This window comes from Elephas maximus, chromosome X (assembly GCF_024166365.1).
Source record: "Elephas maximus indicus isolate mEleMax1 chromosome X, mEleMax1 primary haplotype, whole genome shotgun sequence".
Classification (NCBI taxonomy): domain Eukaryota; kingdom Metazoa; phylum Chordata; class Mammalia; order Proboscidea; family Elephantidae; genus Elephas; species Elephas maximus.
In genome coordinates, this window is record NC_064846.1 from 33,412,292 (window position 1) to 33,425,223 (window position 12,932).

Consider the following 12,932-nt stretch of genomic DNA (forward strand, 5'->3'; position numbering starts at 1 on the left):
AGCAAAAGGGCAGGAACCAGCTAGACTGAGCAGAAAGGGGAAATAATGGCAAGGGAAGAAGATGTGGCAGTGTGAAGAGCACAATTCTGTGCACTTTATCCTTTTGCCAAGGACTGTCCCCTCTGGGGGTCTGCTGCTGGAGCTCAGGGCTCACCACATACACAGGCAGAGGCTATCTGTAGCTCTGTGTCTGGAGCCTGGACATTTCCCAAGCAGCTCCCAGGAGGGAGGGAGTTCTTTCTGTGTCTGCACAACGCCCTTTCTCCTGCTTAAGAGTCCCCATCACCCCCACCTGGGGTTTTAATCGTACCCTCCCAGTGGATGTGTCATCTCCTTAGACCCAAAGCATCAAAAGTTAAAGGAACAAAGTTAAAGCTTTGGAACAAATTCTTTTTTAATGGACCAGGTAAAGTACACAAATAATTTTCCTGACCTTCAGAGTAGATAGAAAGTTTTAGAAAAGACTCTTCAAATAATATTTTCAGCCCTGATCTCAGAAAGTTCCAAGTTAAATCATGTGGGTAAGTATATTTTATCCCCTCCCCCATGTTATAAATTCTATCTTTTAAAATTCTGGCCCTCTCATTAGGAAATCCATTCTGTCTTTTAATTCTTCACCCAATTGTATAAAAAATGACAAATCTCTTATACAGAAAGGAAGACTAATAACAATGCCTAGGCAGATTCATTTATTTTTCAATCTGTTAAAATGAAACCAGCCTATCACCTCTGACTACCTATAACAATGAAATTAAATATATATATATATACACACCAGGATCCAAATACACATAATAAAAATTTCAACCAGCCCCACTCTTCTCACTCAATCTTGGGGTGTAGGGAGGGAAAGGCAGAACTAAGGGAAGCCTAAAAAAAAATTTTTTTTTTTCTGATACAGGTAGAAGTAGGGGGCATGGAAAACTAGCTTTGTTTTCAAGATAAAAGTTAAAATTACTGACAGGAGGAAAAACCGTGGCCCATTTTGTAGTAAGCATAAATTAAGAGCAAAATAATTCTCCTCGCTCCTTCCCCTCAAGCCTCTTCCTGCCCCTCCCCCGGTCTGTTTAGTAGTAGCTCAGTAAGAAGCTGTCTTCTAGGAGAGGTTTTGCAGGAAGCTCACCTTTATAGCCTGCTGATTGTCATCTATTTTTACGGCCCAGATGAACAGCCTCACCTTCCTCCCTCCTCCCCCCATAAAAAATAGATCAAATAATAATAATAATAATAATAAACCTTGTGAGAAGGTGACTTAAATCTTTGACTGGCATCACTGAGCCAACCTCTTTGTGCTTCAGTGGGCTAAGCCAGCTGGCCAGAGGGGCTGAGCAGTGATCTAAGCTGGGGAGCTTATTGAAGACTGACCAGCAGACAGAGGACAGAGGGACAGAAGCAAAGGTGCAAAGGTGGGGGAATGGGGGATGGAGGTGAAGCCAGAGTAGTCCACACTGGTTACTATGTGAAGATCTGTTTGGGAGTAGGAGCTATGACCCCCAGGGGTCTTTACCCTGGTTCCAAAGCTTACATGGAAAGCATAACAAACACCCAAACAAAACCAAAACAAAAAAAAAACCCACAAAGAGCAGAAACTGGGATCAAGGGAGACATTTCCTTCCCAAATGGACCTAAACAGTTAAATGGATCCTGGCAATTAGAATAATTAGATAATTAGATTATGACTCTGTGGGCAAGAGACAGAAACCTGTCTCGACTAAGTACACTTGGTAGCGAAATGCACTCAGTTATAAAAGGAGCATGCTCTCAGTTGGAGAGGTATATTTCAAATGGCCTGAAAAAAAATTAATGGAATAAAAATTTGCAGCTGATAGGGTAGGTTTAATCACCAAAAGGGATTTTGCCTGGGGCTCCATTAAAGCCTACACTCCCAAGTCCCACTCTTGGTCCCACCATCACCGTTGCGCCTCCATCAACAGATTTTTATTTAAGCCCACGTGTTTAGAGCACAATTCCGTGGTGAATAACCTTTAAGGTTACATTTGCCTTTTCCCTGCTTCTTGCAAACTGCATAATCCACGAGCACATTTGTTGGCTGTAAAGGTGTACAACAGCAATTTTTGCAATGACAGTGCGGAGAGGGAATATGAGATCTGTGTGCTAATGAGCTGACACTGCAGAGGCTGGGGCGATGTAGTGTGGAGTGCGCTACAAGTGCACAGCAGCAAGACACAGGAGGGGACTTCAAGGGAATCTGCGTTTTCTGAGGAACCAGGGCAGCCAAGCCAAGCCAGTGGGACCCAGCAGTCCCTTGGTGTTTCCAAGCCGCACATCCCCAGGATGATCAAATCTGCCTTTTAAAGAACAGACATGTAACTTACAACATGTGTGTACATCTTCTTTCATATAATGCTGATTGTGAGTGTATGGGTGCCTGTGTGTGCATATAAATGTACGCATCCTGAAATCAAAATATTCACACTGTCCTTCTCTCTGGGGTTATCTAGCTAAATTGAAAAGTAAGACAGCAGACCCAATTAATCCCTATGAAATGGGAACAAGTGCTCCAAATCAGATGAGTCTCTTTGATAAACTTCAATTCACCTCTAAGCTGAGATCCCAAATGAACCACCTTTCAAAGCCAGGGAGGCTTTTATTGGCCTCTTAATACACGGAATGAAGTTGGAGAGTGTCTTTAAGCAAATTTCTTGGGGGATGTGCAAAAATTGGTTGCAGGTGAAAAAGAGCCTTTACTTGACAGACGCCTGGGATTCATTGTAAGGAAATCTTCTGAATACGTGGGGAGGGGGTGGTCAGAGGTAGAGGAGAGAGCAGGGACACACACAGAAGGAATTACCCTTTGTTTATTCTTTGAGTATTTGTTTACCTGCATATCAATGCCCTAGAAAGTGTGTGCTGGCTTCTGGATTGAGGAATTAGGGAAGAACCTGAAAAGAAATCATTTCCAGTGCTAGGGGAAGCTGAAACTAGGAATTCTGAATGGGAACAGGTGAAAGTTAATTTTTGCCAGAGTATGACATATTGAGCCAGGTAGGAGAGGTGAGTGCCCGGATGTGGACTCATCTGGGGTTTTCTCAAATTCTCCCTAGGTCTCCAGGGAGAGACAGGACAAAGAATCCAGGGGTTCCTCTAACGGCAGTGGGCATCACCAGAGTGGTCCAATCATCCAGGACAGGAATGGAACATGGGGTCAAGTGCCAGGCTACAATACTGAACTCTAATTGTACATTGGCATCTGAGATGTTTGGTCTCCACTCCCACAGGGAAAAGAACAACCAAGGAAAGGGGAAGAAACGAGACACTGCTCCAGGGCTTCCATGGCCCCTTGAAATGACCAGTTTCTGCATTCAGAGACTATTAGACTGTGGTTGAACTAGTCATCTTTCTCATACAAAGCCACTAGGCAGCAGCTGCCAGGAGACAGCTTTGAGATCTGGCCCCTATTCAATGATTGTGACATTCAGAGAGGGCTGTTTAGGGGACCAGAGGAGATGACGGCTTTCCTCCTCTGTCCTCTGAGCTATAAAGTCTGAGAGTGCAACAGGCAGCTGGGTACACATGACTGGTTTTTGGAACTTTCTCCTGTGTTTTTTTATGCCTGAGTGTGCCTGTATGTACCCATGTCTGTATTTGGCATAGCTAAGGGCAAGCCTGGTGGTGCAGTGGATAAGAGCTCTGTTGCTAACCAAAAGGTTGGCAGTTCGAACATACCAGGAGCTCCTTTGAAACCCTATGGGGGCAGTTTTACTCTGCCCTACAGGGTTGCTATGAGTAGGAATTGACTCAACTGGCACCGGGTTTGGTTTGGTTTGTTTGTTTGTTTAAGGGCAAGGCCACCTTTTTGCTTTGTCTTTCTTGTTGACCCATGAGCCACACTTTTCTCCCACACCCTCAAGCCCCCAGCCATAACCCAGCCTTGGCAAGCAGAATTGCTGTGGATTTAGGGCAGGGATTTTGATCAATTTCTTTTCCTTTTCCATGTTTATTCTTTTATTGCCCCAAAAGGTAAGACATTATGACAACTAAACGCCAACATGCTTGACTTATTGCCTGTTCCTAAACCTGAGCTTTTCACATGGCAAGGATCATTTCCTGAAAGCGCCTTGAGTAAGTTTCCGATGGCCCTGGGCTTGCAGATGTCAATCTGGTTTGACCATAGATAGAGGACTGAAAACCTTGGAGATCAATCATTTCTTAGAAGCTTAACTGTCTTTTTATTCTACCTCTCCTCAGAGGAAAGACACAGAAGGCAGTTGAAATAAATATTATTAGTAATAATAAATTCTGGGTTTTTTAAAATTTGATTTTAAATCTGTTCTAATTGATATTTAGGAAGCTGCAGTTGAGATCCAGCCTCTTGACAAGATCACAGCGCTGCAGGATCAAGAGTCAGATGTGTGTTGTAAGTGCTGTGGAGACAGGCTGGGATTACCGAAATAAGATGCAAAGTATAGACAGACATTTTGTAACTTTCACACTTAGCTGGAATTAATAAGTTCCTATTTTTGTCAATGTTGGAAAGCCAAAAATGTCAAATACGGAGTAGCTCAGAACATGTTCATATAAGGATCTGTACCCTCAGCTAAAATTTTCTTAAAGCTGATAGCTGTCACATTTCTTGCAAAGTACTCCACTCCCATCCCCATGGCTCAAGTCTTCGAATCCAAGGAACCTGTGCCCTTTAGGACCTAGTCAACAGTTTTTGGAAATCACATCACTTTTGAGGCAGAAAGATTTGAAGAAAATCACATACAAAGTTTCACCCAGCCAAACATAAACTACGTTTCTCCCTTGGAAGAGAAAACAAAACAAAAAAATCCAAACTACACCAGCCGTAAAAGCAAAGCATACTTTATACCATCAACAGCCTCATGGTTATGAAAACTTTTCATGGAATAAGCTTAGATGAAGAATTCTCAGTCTTTCTCACAGAACGTTTCGTTCAAGAAAAAGCTGTGTCTGACAGGCTACTAGCCATTTGGGTTCCCTTGGTGTTTTATTTCTCAAAATGTTCCCTTTTCAGAGGGACAATCCAGGGCACAACTATGTATTTAGAAATGGCTTTAGAGCTGATGAATTTTCTCCCTTGTGATATTAAGTTTTCCTGCTGGAAGCCTCCTCCCACCGCCACCCTTCTTCCTTTAAGTTAAGAACTGTATGGTCTTTAACAGTGAGGGGGTGAGCAATACTAGGGGAGGCAGAACTAGCTTTCCCAATATTCAGCTGAGAGCTGTCTTCTCAGGTCCCCTCAGTTTGCCAGGTGTTCATCACTTGCAATCAGTTTTAGTCTTATCAGTTCCTATCAGAGCTCGCTCAGTAAGAAAGGCCATAGTCTAGGACAAAAAGAGGCCCGGGAACCCAGCCTGATGTTCCCCTCAAGGTCACTTGTTTGCAGAATGTCTCCTATTTAGCTCCTATACATTAGGCAGTTGTCAAATTCAGCTCATCCCTACAGCCAGGCACTAGCTTTAACAGTCAAGTGATGTGCATCCTGAATTGACTCAATCTAGAGGCTTCATTTTTTTTTAATCCCATCTGAGGAGATTTCCCACAACAACCATGCTTTTTTTTTTTCTTCCTTTTTCCAGAAAAAAGCGGGTATGGGGGAGGGAATGCCAGTTTAGCTGGGAGGAAAATGAAACTTTTGCATCAGTCATTATCCATGACAGAGTTTTTCCCACTGCCTAAGCCCCTCAGCAGGATCCTCCGGAGTTGATTTATGCCGCATGAAACCTGGATTGACTAGCTTTCCTAAAATGTCTACTGAGACAGTCACCCCCAACACACACAGACCCCAAACCCCACAAGCAAAATGCAAAAGAGGTCCCCCGAGGTCCCAAAGGGAGGAAAAGCAGATCTACTTACAAGCGTTAGTCACAGAAAAACTATTGGAGGAATCCAAGTGATCTACGTGGTAATTCAAATGGAAGGGCTTCTCCGTGGTGTTCTGGTTGGTGTTGTATAACTGCACGGCAAAGCGGAAAGCGCTGTGCTCCTGCACCGTGTTTCTCATGAAAAGTCCACCTACAAGCAAAGGAAACCAAGATTTGGCTTGTGCCCCCCAGGACCGCTTAGAAATAGTGGAGTCCTACAGATACAAGGTATCTCTCAATGGTATTGGGGTGCGTAATTGATGATTGATTTTTTTCAACCTGTGTGTCTTTCAAGACTCTTGTGAACTCAGATTTCAGCCAAGAGAAACCAGGTTTTCCTCTAAAATAAAGGGGAGAAGGAGAGGCTGGAGCGAAGGGGGAAAGGGCAAAAGAGGAAGAGGGAAGAGGGGACTGCGTTGGGGCAGGACGGTGGAACCAAGAGAAAGGAGTGGGACTTGGTACCTTCTTAGGTGATAGCCTCCTTCTCCACCCCGCTCCCCACCCGCCAATCTCTGAAACCTGGTTCATTCTTTCCTGGCGCAAAGGGAAAGGTTGGGAAGCAAAACAATTTCATTCCCCCGTTTGTCTGCATCCAGTTCCTGATCGCCCCCCCATCCATCCATGACAATGTATGGGGTTGGTTCAGTAATGGCAACAATTCCAACTTCTCGACTTGTCAATACAGACAGAAGCCAAGAGAACTCCCTCCCCGCGCCCCAGAGCAGGGCTCCAGACAGACACAGCGGCAATTCATAAATTCGTGGTCTGCGTGACTTCGCCGCTCGCTCGCTCAGCTCCTTGTCTCACCCCCGCCTCCCACCCATCCGCTCTTGGCTCCGGCTGCTGCCCCCAGTCTGGGAGACCCAGAGCGGGCTTCCACCTTTCCCAGGACTGGCTTGTCTCCCTGGAGCCGGGAGCCGCAGCCGCGGGACGGTGCGCCCCAGGCCCAGGTTATGCGCTCTGGCGCGGCCAGACAGGCGGCATCACCCTGGGACAACTTCCAGTGGTGGCACGCACGCCATGGCAAAGTCCAGAGCAGCGAGCCGAAAAGCCGCGACTCTTTCCTCTTGCAGCCTCCCAGCTTTCCGCATGCTTTCCCTACCCCGCTCAGCGCAGAAAGCCGGGCAGTCCCCACCCCCACCAGCCCCAGGAGACCCCTCTCTCGTCCCCGCTGCCCCCCGGACCAGCCAGCTCGCTGGGACTCGGCTCCTCGCGAGCCTTGCCTGGTCCTCGTGCCCAGTCCCTTCCCCAGGCCATGCAGGACAGGGACCCGCGGCTGCCGTAAACCCGCCGGGACAGTGGTCTCGACGCAGGGGAGCCGGGCCCGGCTGGCTCGCTCGCTCGCGCTTACCTATGCTGATGGTGTTAGGGAATCCTCCGTGAGAATGACCCAAAAGCCCTAGGACTACCAAGAAGAACGCCCGGAGCACGCTTTGCCCCATTTTCTTCTGCCTGGCCATGCTACGCCTAAAACGAAGCTGACAAGAGCATGGGCGCAACTCGGGAGTCGTCAAAATAATAATAGGAAAGGAAAAAGAATTCGCTGGCTCTTACACCCCCTCCCCTCAACTTGCTCTCGCTCACTCTTCCTTTCTACCCCACACTAGTCCTCCTCCTCCGCCGCCTCCTCCTCTTCTCTTCTCTTCTCTCTCTCTCCCTCTCGCTCCCAGGCTCTCTCACACCCCCTCCCCGCCCCCCACCTCACTTCTGTCTTCACACCAATCTGGAAGGCGGGTTCATTGGCTGCAAGCTCGTATTGCCAAAGCGATCTCTCTCCCTATCAGGAAGAGAGAGAAAGAGAGAGAGAGAATAAAACCCTAAAACCCAAAGCAAAAAAGACAAAACAGGAAAACAAAAGCAGAGAAAGACGAGCGAGAGAGAAAGAAAGAAATTATAAAGAAAATCCGAGACTTTCCTCCCCCTAGAAGATGGTGGGTCTAAAGAGAGGGGAAAAGAAGGAAAGAGCGAAAAGGCTCAGCGCCCATGAATTGGGCTCTTCCAATTGGGCCGGTAGGGGGATATTGATCAAAGTTGATCTGACGTGGAATTAAAGCAGCACACCGCTTAGCTCCACTGCAAACTGCAGCCGTGGACTGCAACACCTCGGCGCTGGCGTTTGTCAGCATGGGAGATTGGGTCAATAGAAATACACCAGCCCTCATGTGGGCTAGCCTTTCAAGCTGCACCAGCTTTTTTTTTTCTTTCTTTCAAAAAGCTGCATTGCCCCTGCGTTTGTGTGTCTGTCTTAAGGGGGATACAGGGAGAGGGAGTTTGGTGGTTACTCTGGAGTCTTTGTAGAGACTCGGAGAAGCAGTTCCCATCACAATGCGCCCAAAGATGCTGCGCATGCCCGGTCCCTGCCGCTCAGTTTCTACAGCAGAGATCCGAGGGCGAGTGGACAATACCCCCTACCCTCGCAGCTATGGGAGGCATGTCCTTCCCCTTACCCAAGTACTGAGGTGGGGTGTGGGGGGGGTGGTGGTGGCCAGGGATGGGCAGTGCGCTTTGGAGGGGGTAGAAAAGTGTGTGCGTGGAAGTGGTAACTAAAAGGTTAATGAGAAGGACTTTAGGTCCTACCAACTGAGGAGGAGACAGGTGTGGAAATTAAAATTAGCTTGTTTGGGGGGTGAGGACTGATGGCTAAGGTTGGAGGAAACTGTTAGCTGCCTTGCTCCCTTGGTGTTGCCTCTGGGCATAGCAGCCTAGGCCCCTGACTGATGACCCCAGAGGTTATCAGTTCTCCATGTCTCTTCTTCCACTCTGTGATCTAAGGAAAGGAAAGGATCAGTGAAGTCATGCAGTCCAGCCTGGGTAGCAGTGAGGAGTGGTCCCTTCCACAGTACCTTGTCGATGAACTTCCTGGGCTATGGACTCCTCTTTCCAGCATCTTTCTCCAATGGGGAGAAAAAGAATCTTTATCTCTCAAGGCTTTCACTGCTACCCTACAGCTACTTTTCAAGCTACTGGTTTTCTCTGGTACTCCCTCCTCCTCCCATACACTATTCTTTTCATAGCCGTTCCTCCTGGTGGAAGTGGAAGATGAACCTTCCTGGCAGTATTCAGCAAACATCAGTTGATGTATGTGGAGCAGGGAATAGGGGACATGGTTGCAGCTGGTACCCCAATTATTCCAGAACTTTGTATTTGACAAGACATAGGCTGAAGGCTAGACAAAAAGGTTTCAAACCCTTTGGCAACCAGAAAAATGGTCCTACGTTCTTCCCAGATTTCTATCCACTTGGATAATAAACAACCTCTTCATAAAAAAAAAAATTTTTTTCTTCCTACACCATCACCTATACAAATTTTTTGTCTCTGTTTGGATGGTGGCTAGGAGTGAGAGAGAAACCTGAGTCACAGGAGACTGATCTCGTGAGTTGTAGGAGTATTAGGGCAAAGGGGCCAGCAAAGACAAGGTTGGTCAGCCCTTGACAAACGAGGAGAGTGAGATAGCTTTGTTCAAGGTAGAGAACGTAGGTTTGGAGACAGGCAGCTCCAGGGTCAAGTTGAAATTTCTTCACATACAGACACCATGTGATTTTGAACAACTCTTAATCTGTCCGAACCCTAATTACCTCATCTGCAAAATGGGAATGTTAGTATTTCTTCCCCTGTAAATTGGTTGTGAGGATTAAATGAGCTAATGCAAGTTAAAAAGATCTAACTCAGTGAAAAATCAATAAATGTTAATTTCCAGACTCCTTTCTATGTTTCTCACCTTTTAAAAGTGCTTTCTTCTCCCCCCAAACTCCTCATGCTCTCAGTATCCCTTCCCGCCACCATCCAAACAAGCTCGGACGCTGCTGCCCAGTCTTTGCCAGCGTTCCACATCAAAACCTTCCCATCACAGCCCCTCAAGAGCCCTAGGAGACAGGAGAGTCTGGTAAACCATTAGGCCAAGGGTGTAATGGCAGGCAGTGATAACATTAAAAACTCCATATGCAGAGAATCTCCACTCTGCCAGGCCCTATCTGTCCTTCCTCTTAGCTGCATTTTAACAGGAGCCTTCAATGCCTTGACCCAAAGGAATAATTCTAATGACCAGATTTCAGTTTTGATTTCTGGTGAGTGGATAATGTATTTTGAATTTGGGGGTGGGGTGGATTTCAGCATACCTCACTTCACTGCTGGAAACAACCAAATTCCTATCCTTGCTTGGCTAGCCATGAGAAGACATGGAAGAAGAGATTTGCGACCGTCTTCACTGTCATTTGGCTTGAGGAGTAATGGGGGTGGGCCAGTAACAAAAGATGAGAGGAAGAAGGACATTTCAGTGCTTCTGCACTTAAAAATTCTCTGTTGAATTTGTCATTGTAAATGCCGCCCGTCTCTTCCTTTTTCATCCTCCCTTTGCTCACCACCTTTCTTCCTCTCTTTCATCTGCTGCCATGCTTTCAACTCTTAGCTTTCAGTAGCAGCTGTTGGTAGAGTTGAACTAGTCCCATCTGAGCCGCAGGGATGCATTGGTTGATTAGATATATTGCTGTTGGTTGAAAAGCCTGTACTTGAAAATTCTCCAGCCATTGATCCCTCACCCAAGAAAGCCGTGAGACATGTTTTGAACTTCTTCTTTGGTTTTCCAATGAGGTGCTAGAAATTATGATAGCAGTGTCATAACCACAGAAGTTTGCCAACAAAGACCCAAATCTAGCTCTCCCTATGTGATTAAGAAGTATCACTGCTGGACTCAGGATTACCTGCCAGTCTTAAAATCTATAGTTTGCACTTTTAAATTAGTTCTATGATACAGCTTAAACAGTAACAAAATAATTCATTGCAGTTCTTATTGAAAAGTGAAAATGGTTCTTCTCTTCATGAGGTTTCTGTTTGTTTCAGGTTTGGGATGGGGCACTTGGATAAGCAGAAAGAAATGTTGACCAGTAGAGTTTGGGGGGATGGGTCTATACCATACATTAATTCTTCATACTTGCCAACTTGCTACCTTGCAAATGAGGAAAACAGCAACAGGGGACACCCTGGTTCATTGGAAGGAACGTAATCAAGGTACTATATCCTTTGCCTAATGGGAAGATAATTTCGTCACTGTCTGATTTGAAACTTAGATTTCTTCAACAAACATTATTGACCACCTACTATATGACAGACTCTATTAGACACTGTTTTTTTTTTATTAGACATTAAGGATATTGGGAAGTGAGACATAGTTTCTACTTTCAATGAATTTCAAGCTCAGAGTAGGAGCAGATGTATTCACTGGCAATGACTATGCAATGTGGTAAGTGTTATGAAAGCAGTAAGTATCAGGTACCATGGCAGCACAGAGGAGGGTGTTTAAATGTCTGAAATAAAATGTTTTCCTTATCCTAGACTCAATTCCAAGCCATTAAAAAGAAAAGACAGAAAAAGGTGATTTCTAAGGACTCTTTCTGCTTTAATGTTCTATGGTTCCATGAGGTGGATTATTGTAAGGTCAGAAAAACTGTCCAAACTTCAGCCTACATTCTAATCAAGGAACTCAGCTAGGCACACTGATTCTCTATGGCTGCCTCTTGCATTTCCATTCTTGTTTCTTTAGGAAGATTAGAGAGTCATGCCATATCTGGAGTCTCAGGTTGGTTATGACATCTAAGAAATCGTGGATCCTCCATTCCACTTCTCTATCGTCCACTCCAGAAACCTCTTTAGAAATCCTCTATGTCAATGTCAGCCTTGTTGCTCTTGGATAAATTCAAAGCACTAAAGAGCTGAAATTCAAGGCATGGGCCTAGTTGCAGCTTCTTCTTATAAACTCTTCTTCTTGTGGCTCAGAGGTGAAGCATTATGAACTCGGGTTGAATGTGCCCATAAATAGATCCATGGCAACTTCCAGGAGGAGACAGTCACACCAAGTAAGCAGTGGTGTAGGGAGTTGTTGTGTTTGTCCCAAATTGTTTTCAGATTGGCTTACCTTTTATAGATGGTAAGGGTATTTAGAACTCAAATTTTGCTCTGAAGACTTCTCCAGGAGCGATCTGGGGCAAAATTACTTGGAAGTGACGTTGCTAGGGAGAAACCCCAGGTTCCGCTCAGTGCAACTCATCTCAGCCAACAAACGAGAGACGGAGGTGGGAGAGTAAAAAAGGCACATTTATTTTGTAGTGCAAGGAAAGGAAACAGTCAGGGCTGCTGCCACCAAGACTGCTTAGCAAGGGCAAGGGGGCAGGTTCCTTTTAAGGGGTTATAAGTAGAAGGTTCATACAAGTTACATCAGCAACATTCTTAATCATACTACGTGGCCACAATGGGGTTTACATATAACTTCATGCATCATGTGTTCAGAAAATGGGCGTTAAACTTCACCCAAAGGCAGAAAAGTTGCTATGTATAAGGTCTAAAAGGTTATCCTGAATGTCAGCATGGTGCCTAAACCAGTTTCTGCCAATTTCCTCTAGTTTTGGGCAGCAGTTAAGGACAGGGGAACCAGGATTTTGATGTAAAGCTATGGAGCGTGCCAAGCAAGCTGCTTGAGGCAGTAGAATTTTCCACAGCCTGGGGACCTCTGTCTTAGTGATCCTTTACCTTTAATACTCCTATTTCCCATTCTTCCTTTCAACCATTCACCCCTCCTCCAACCCCCTCTCCCAATTAAGCATTTTAACACTGTCTTCTTTAGGCACTCTCAGGGTTAATGACCATGCTCTTGGCTCCTTCTGTCCCTTTGTCAGTTAGGATGCTTTATACTGCAAGTAAGAGAAAACCCACTAAAACTGGTACAAACAATAAAGGAGATGTGTTGGCTCATATAATTGGAAGGGACATAGGTAGGGCTGGCTTGAGAATTGATTAGATTCAGTAGTTTAGCAATTTCATCAAAGACCTAATTTCTTTTCCTCTCTCTTTTCTTCTCCCCTCAAGGTGGCAAAATGGTTATAGTATTTATGGGCTTCACGTCTGTATCACATCTTCTTATGTCATTGGTTCAAATTGACTCGTACGGACCAGAAGAACTAGGTGGTGCCTGGCTACAACCGATGACTGCCCTGAGAGGGAACACAACAGAGAACCCCTGAGGGAGCAGGAGAGCAGTGGGATGCAGACCCCAAATTCTCATAAGACCAGACTTAATGGCCTGACTGAGACTAG

At 45.6% G+C, this 12,932-nt stretch overlaps 1 protein-coding gene across 6 annotated transcripts in view; it reads right to left on the reverse strand.

The window, feature by feature from the left end:
* The window catches only part of GRIA3 (glutamate ionotropic receptor AMPA type subunit 3), a 328,994-nt gene extending 321,497 nt beyond the window's left edge, over positions 1-7,497 (reverse strand). For 3 of the 6 annotated variants that reach the window (XM_049871362.1, XM_049871366.1, XM_049871363.1), the window contains exons 1-2: positions 7,201-7,497; positions 5,842-6,000 (exon numbers count right to left, since the gene is read on the reverse strand). In XM_049871362.1, coding sequence (XP_049727319.1) covers positions 5,842-6,000; positions 7,201-7,309 — 268 coding nt within the window. In that variant the 5' untranslated portion in view covers positions 7,310-7,497. The remainder of the gene's footprint in view (positions 1-5,841; positions 6,001-7,200) is intronic. The other 3 variants (XR_007515752.1, XM_049871364.1, XM_049871365.1) reach the window with 2 other exon arrangements.
* Positions 7,498-12,932: the final 5,435 nt, after the last annotated feature.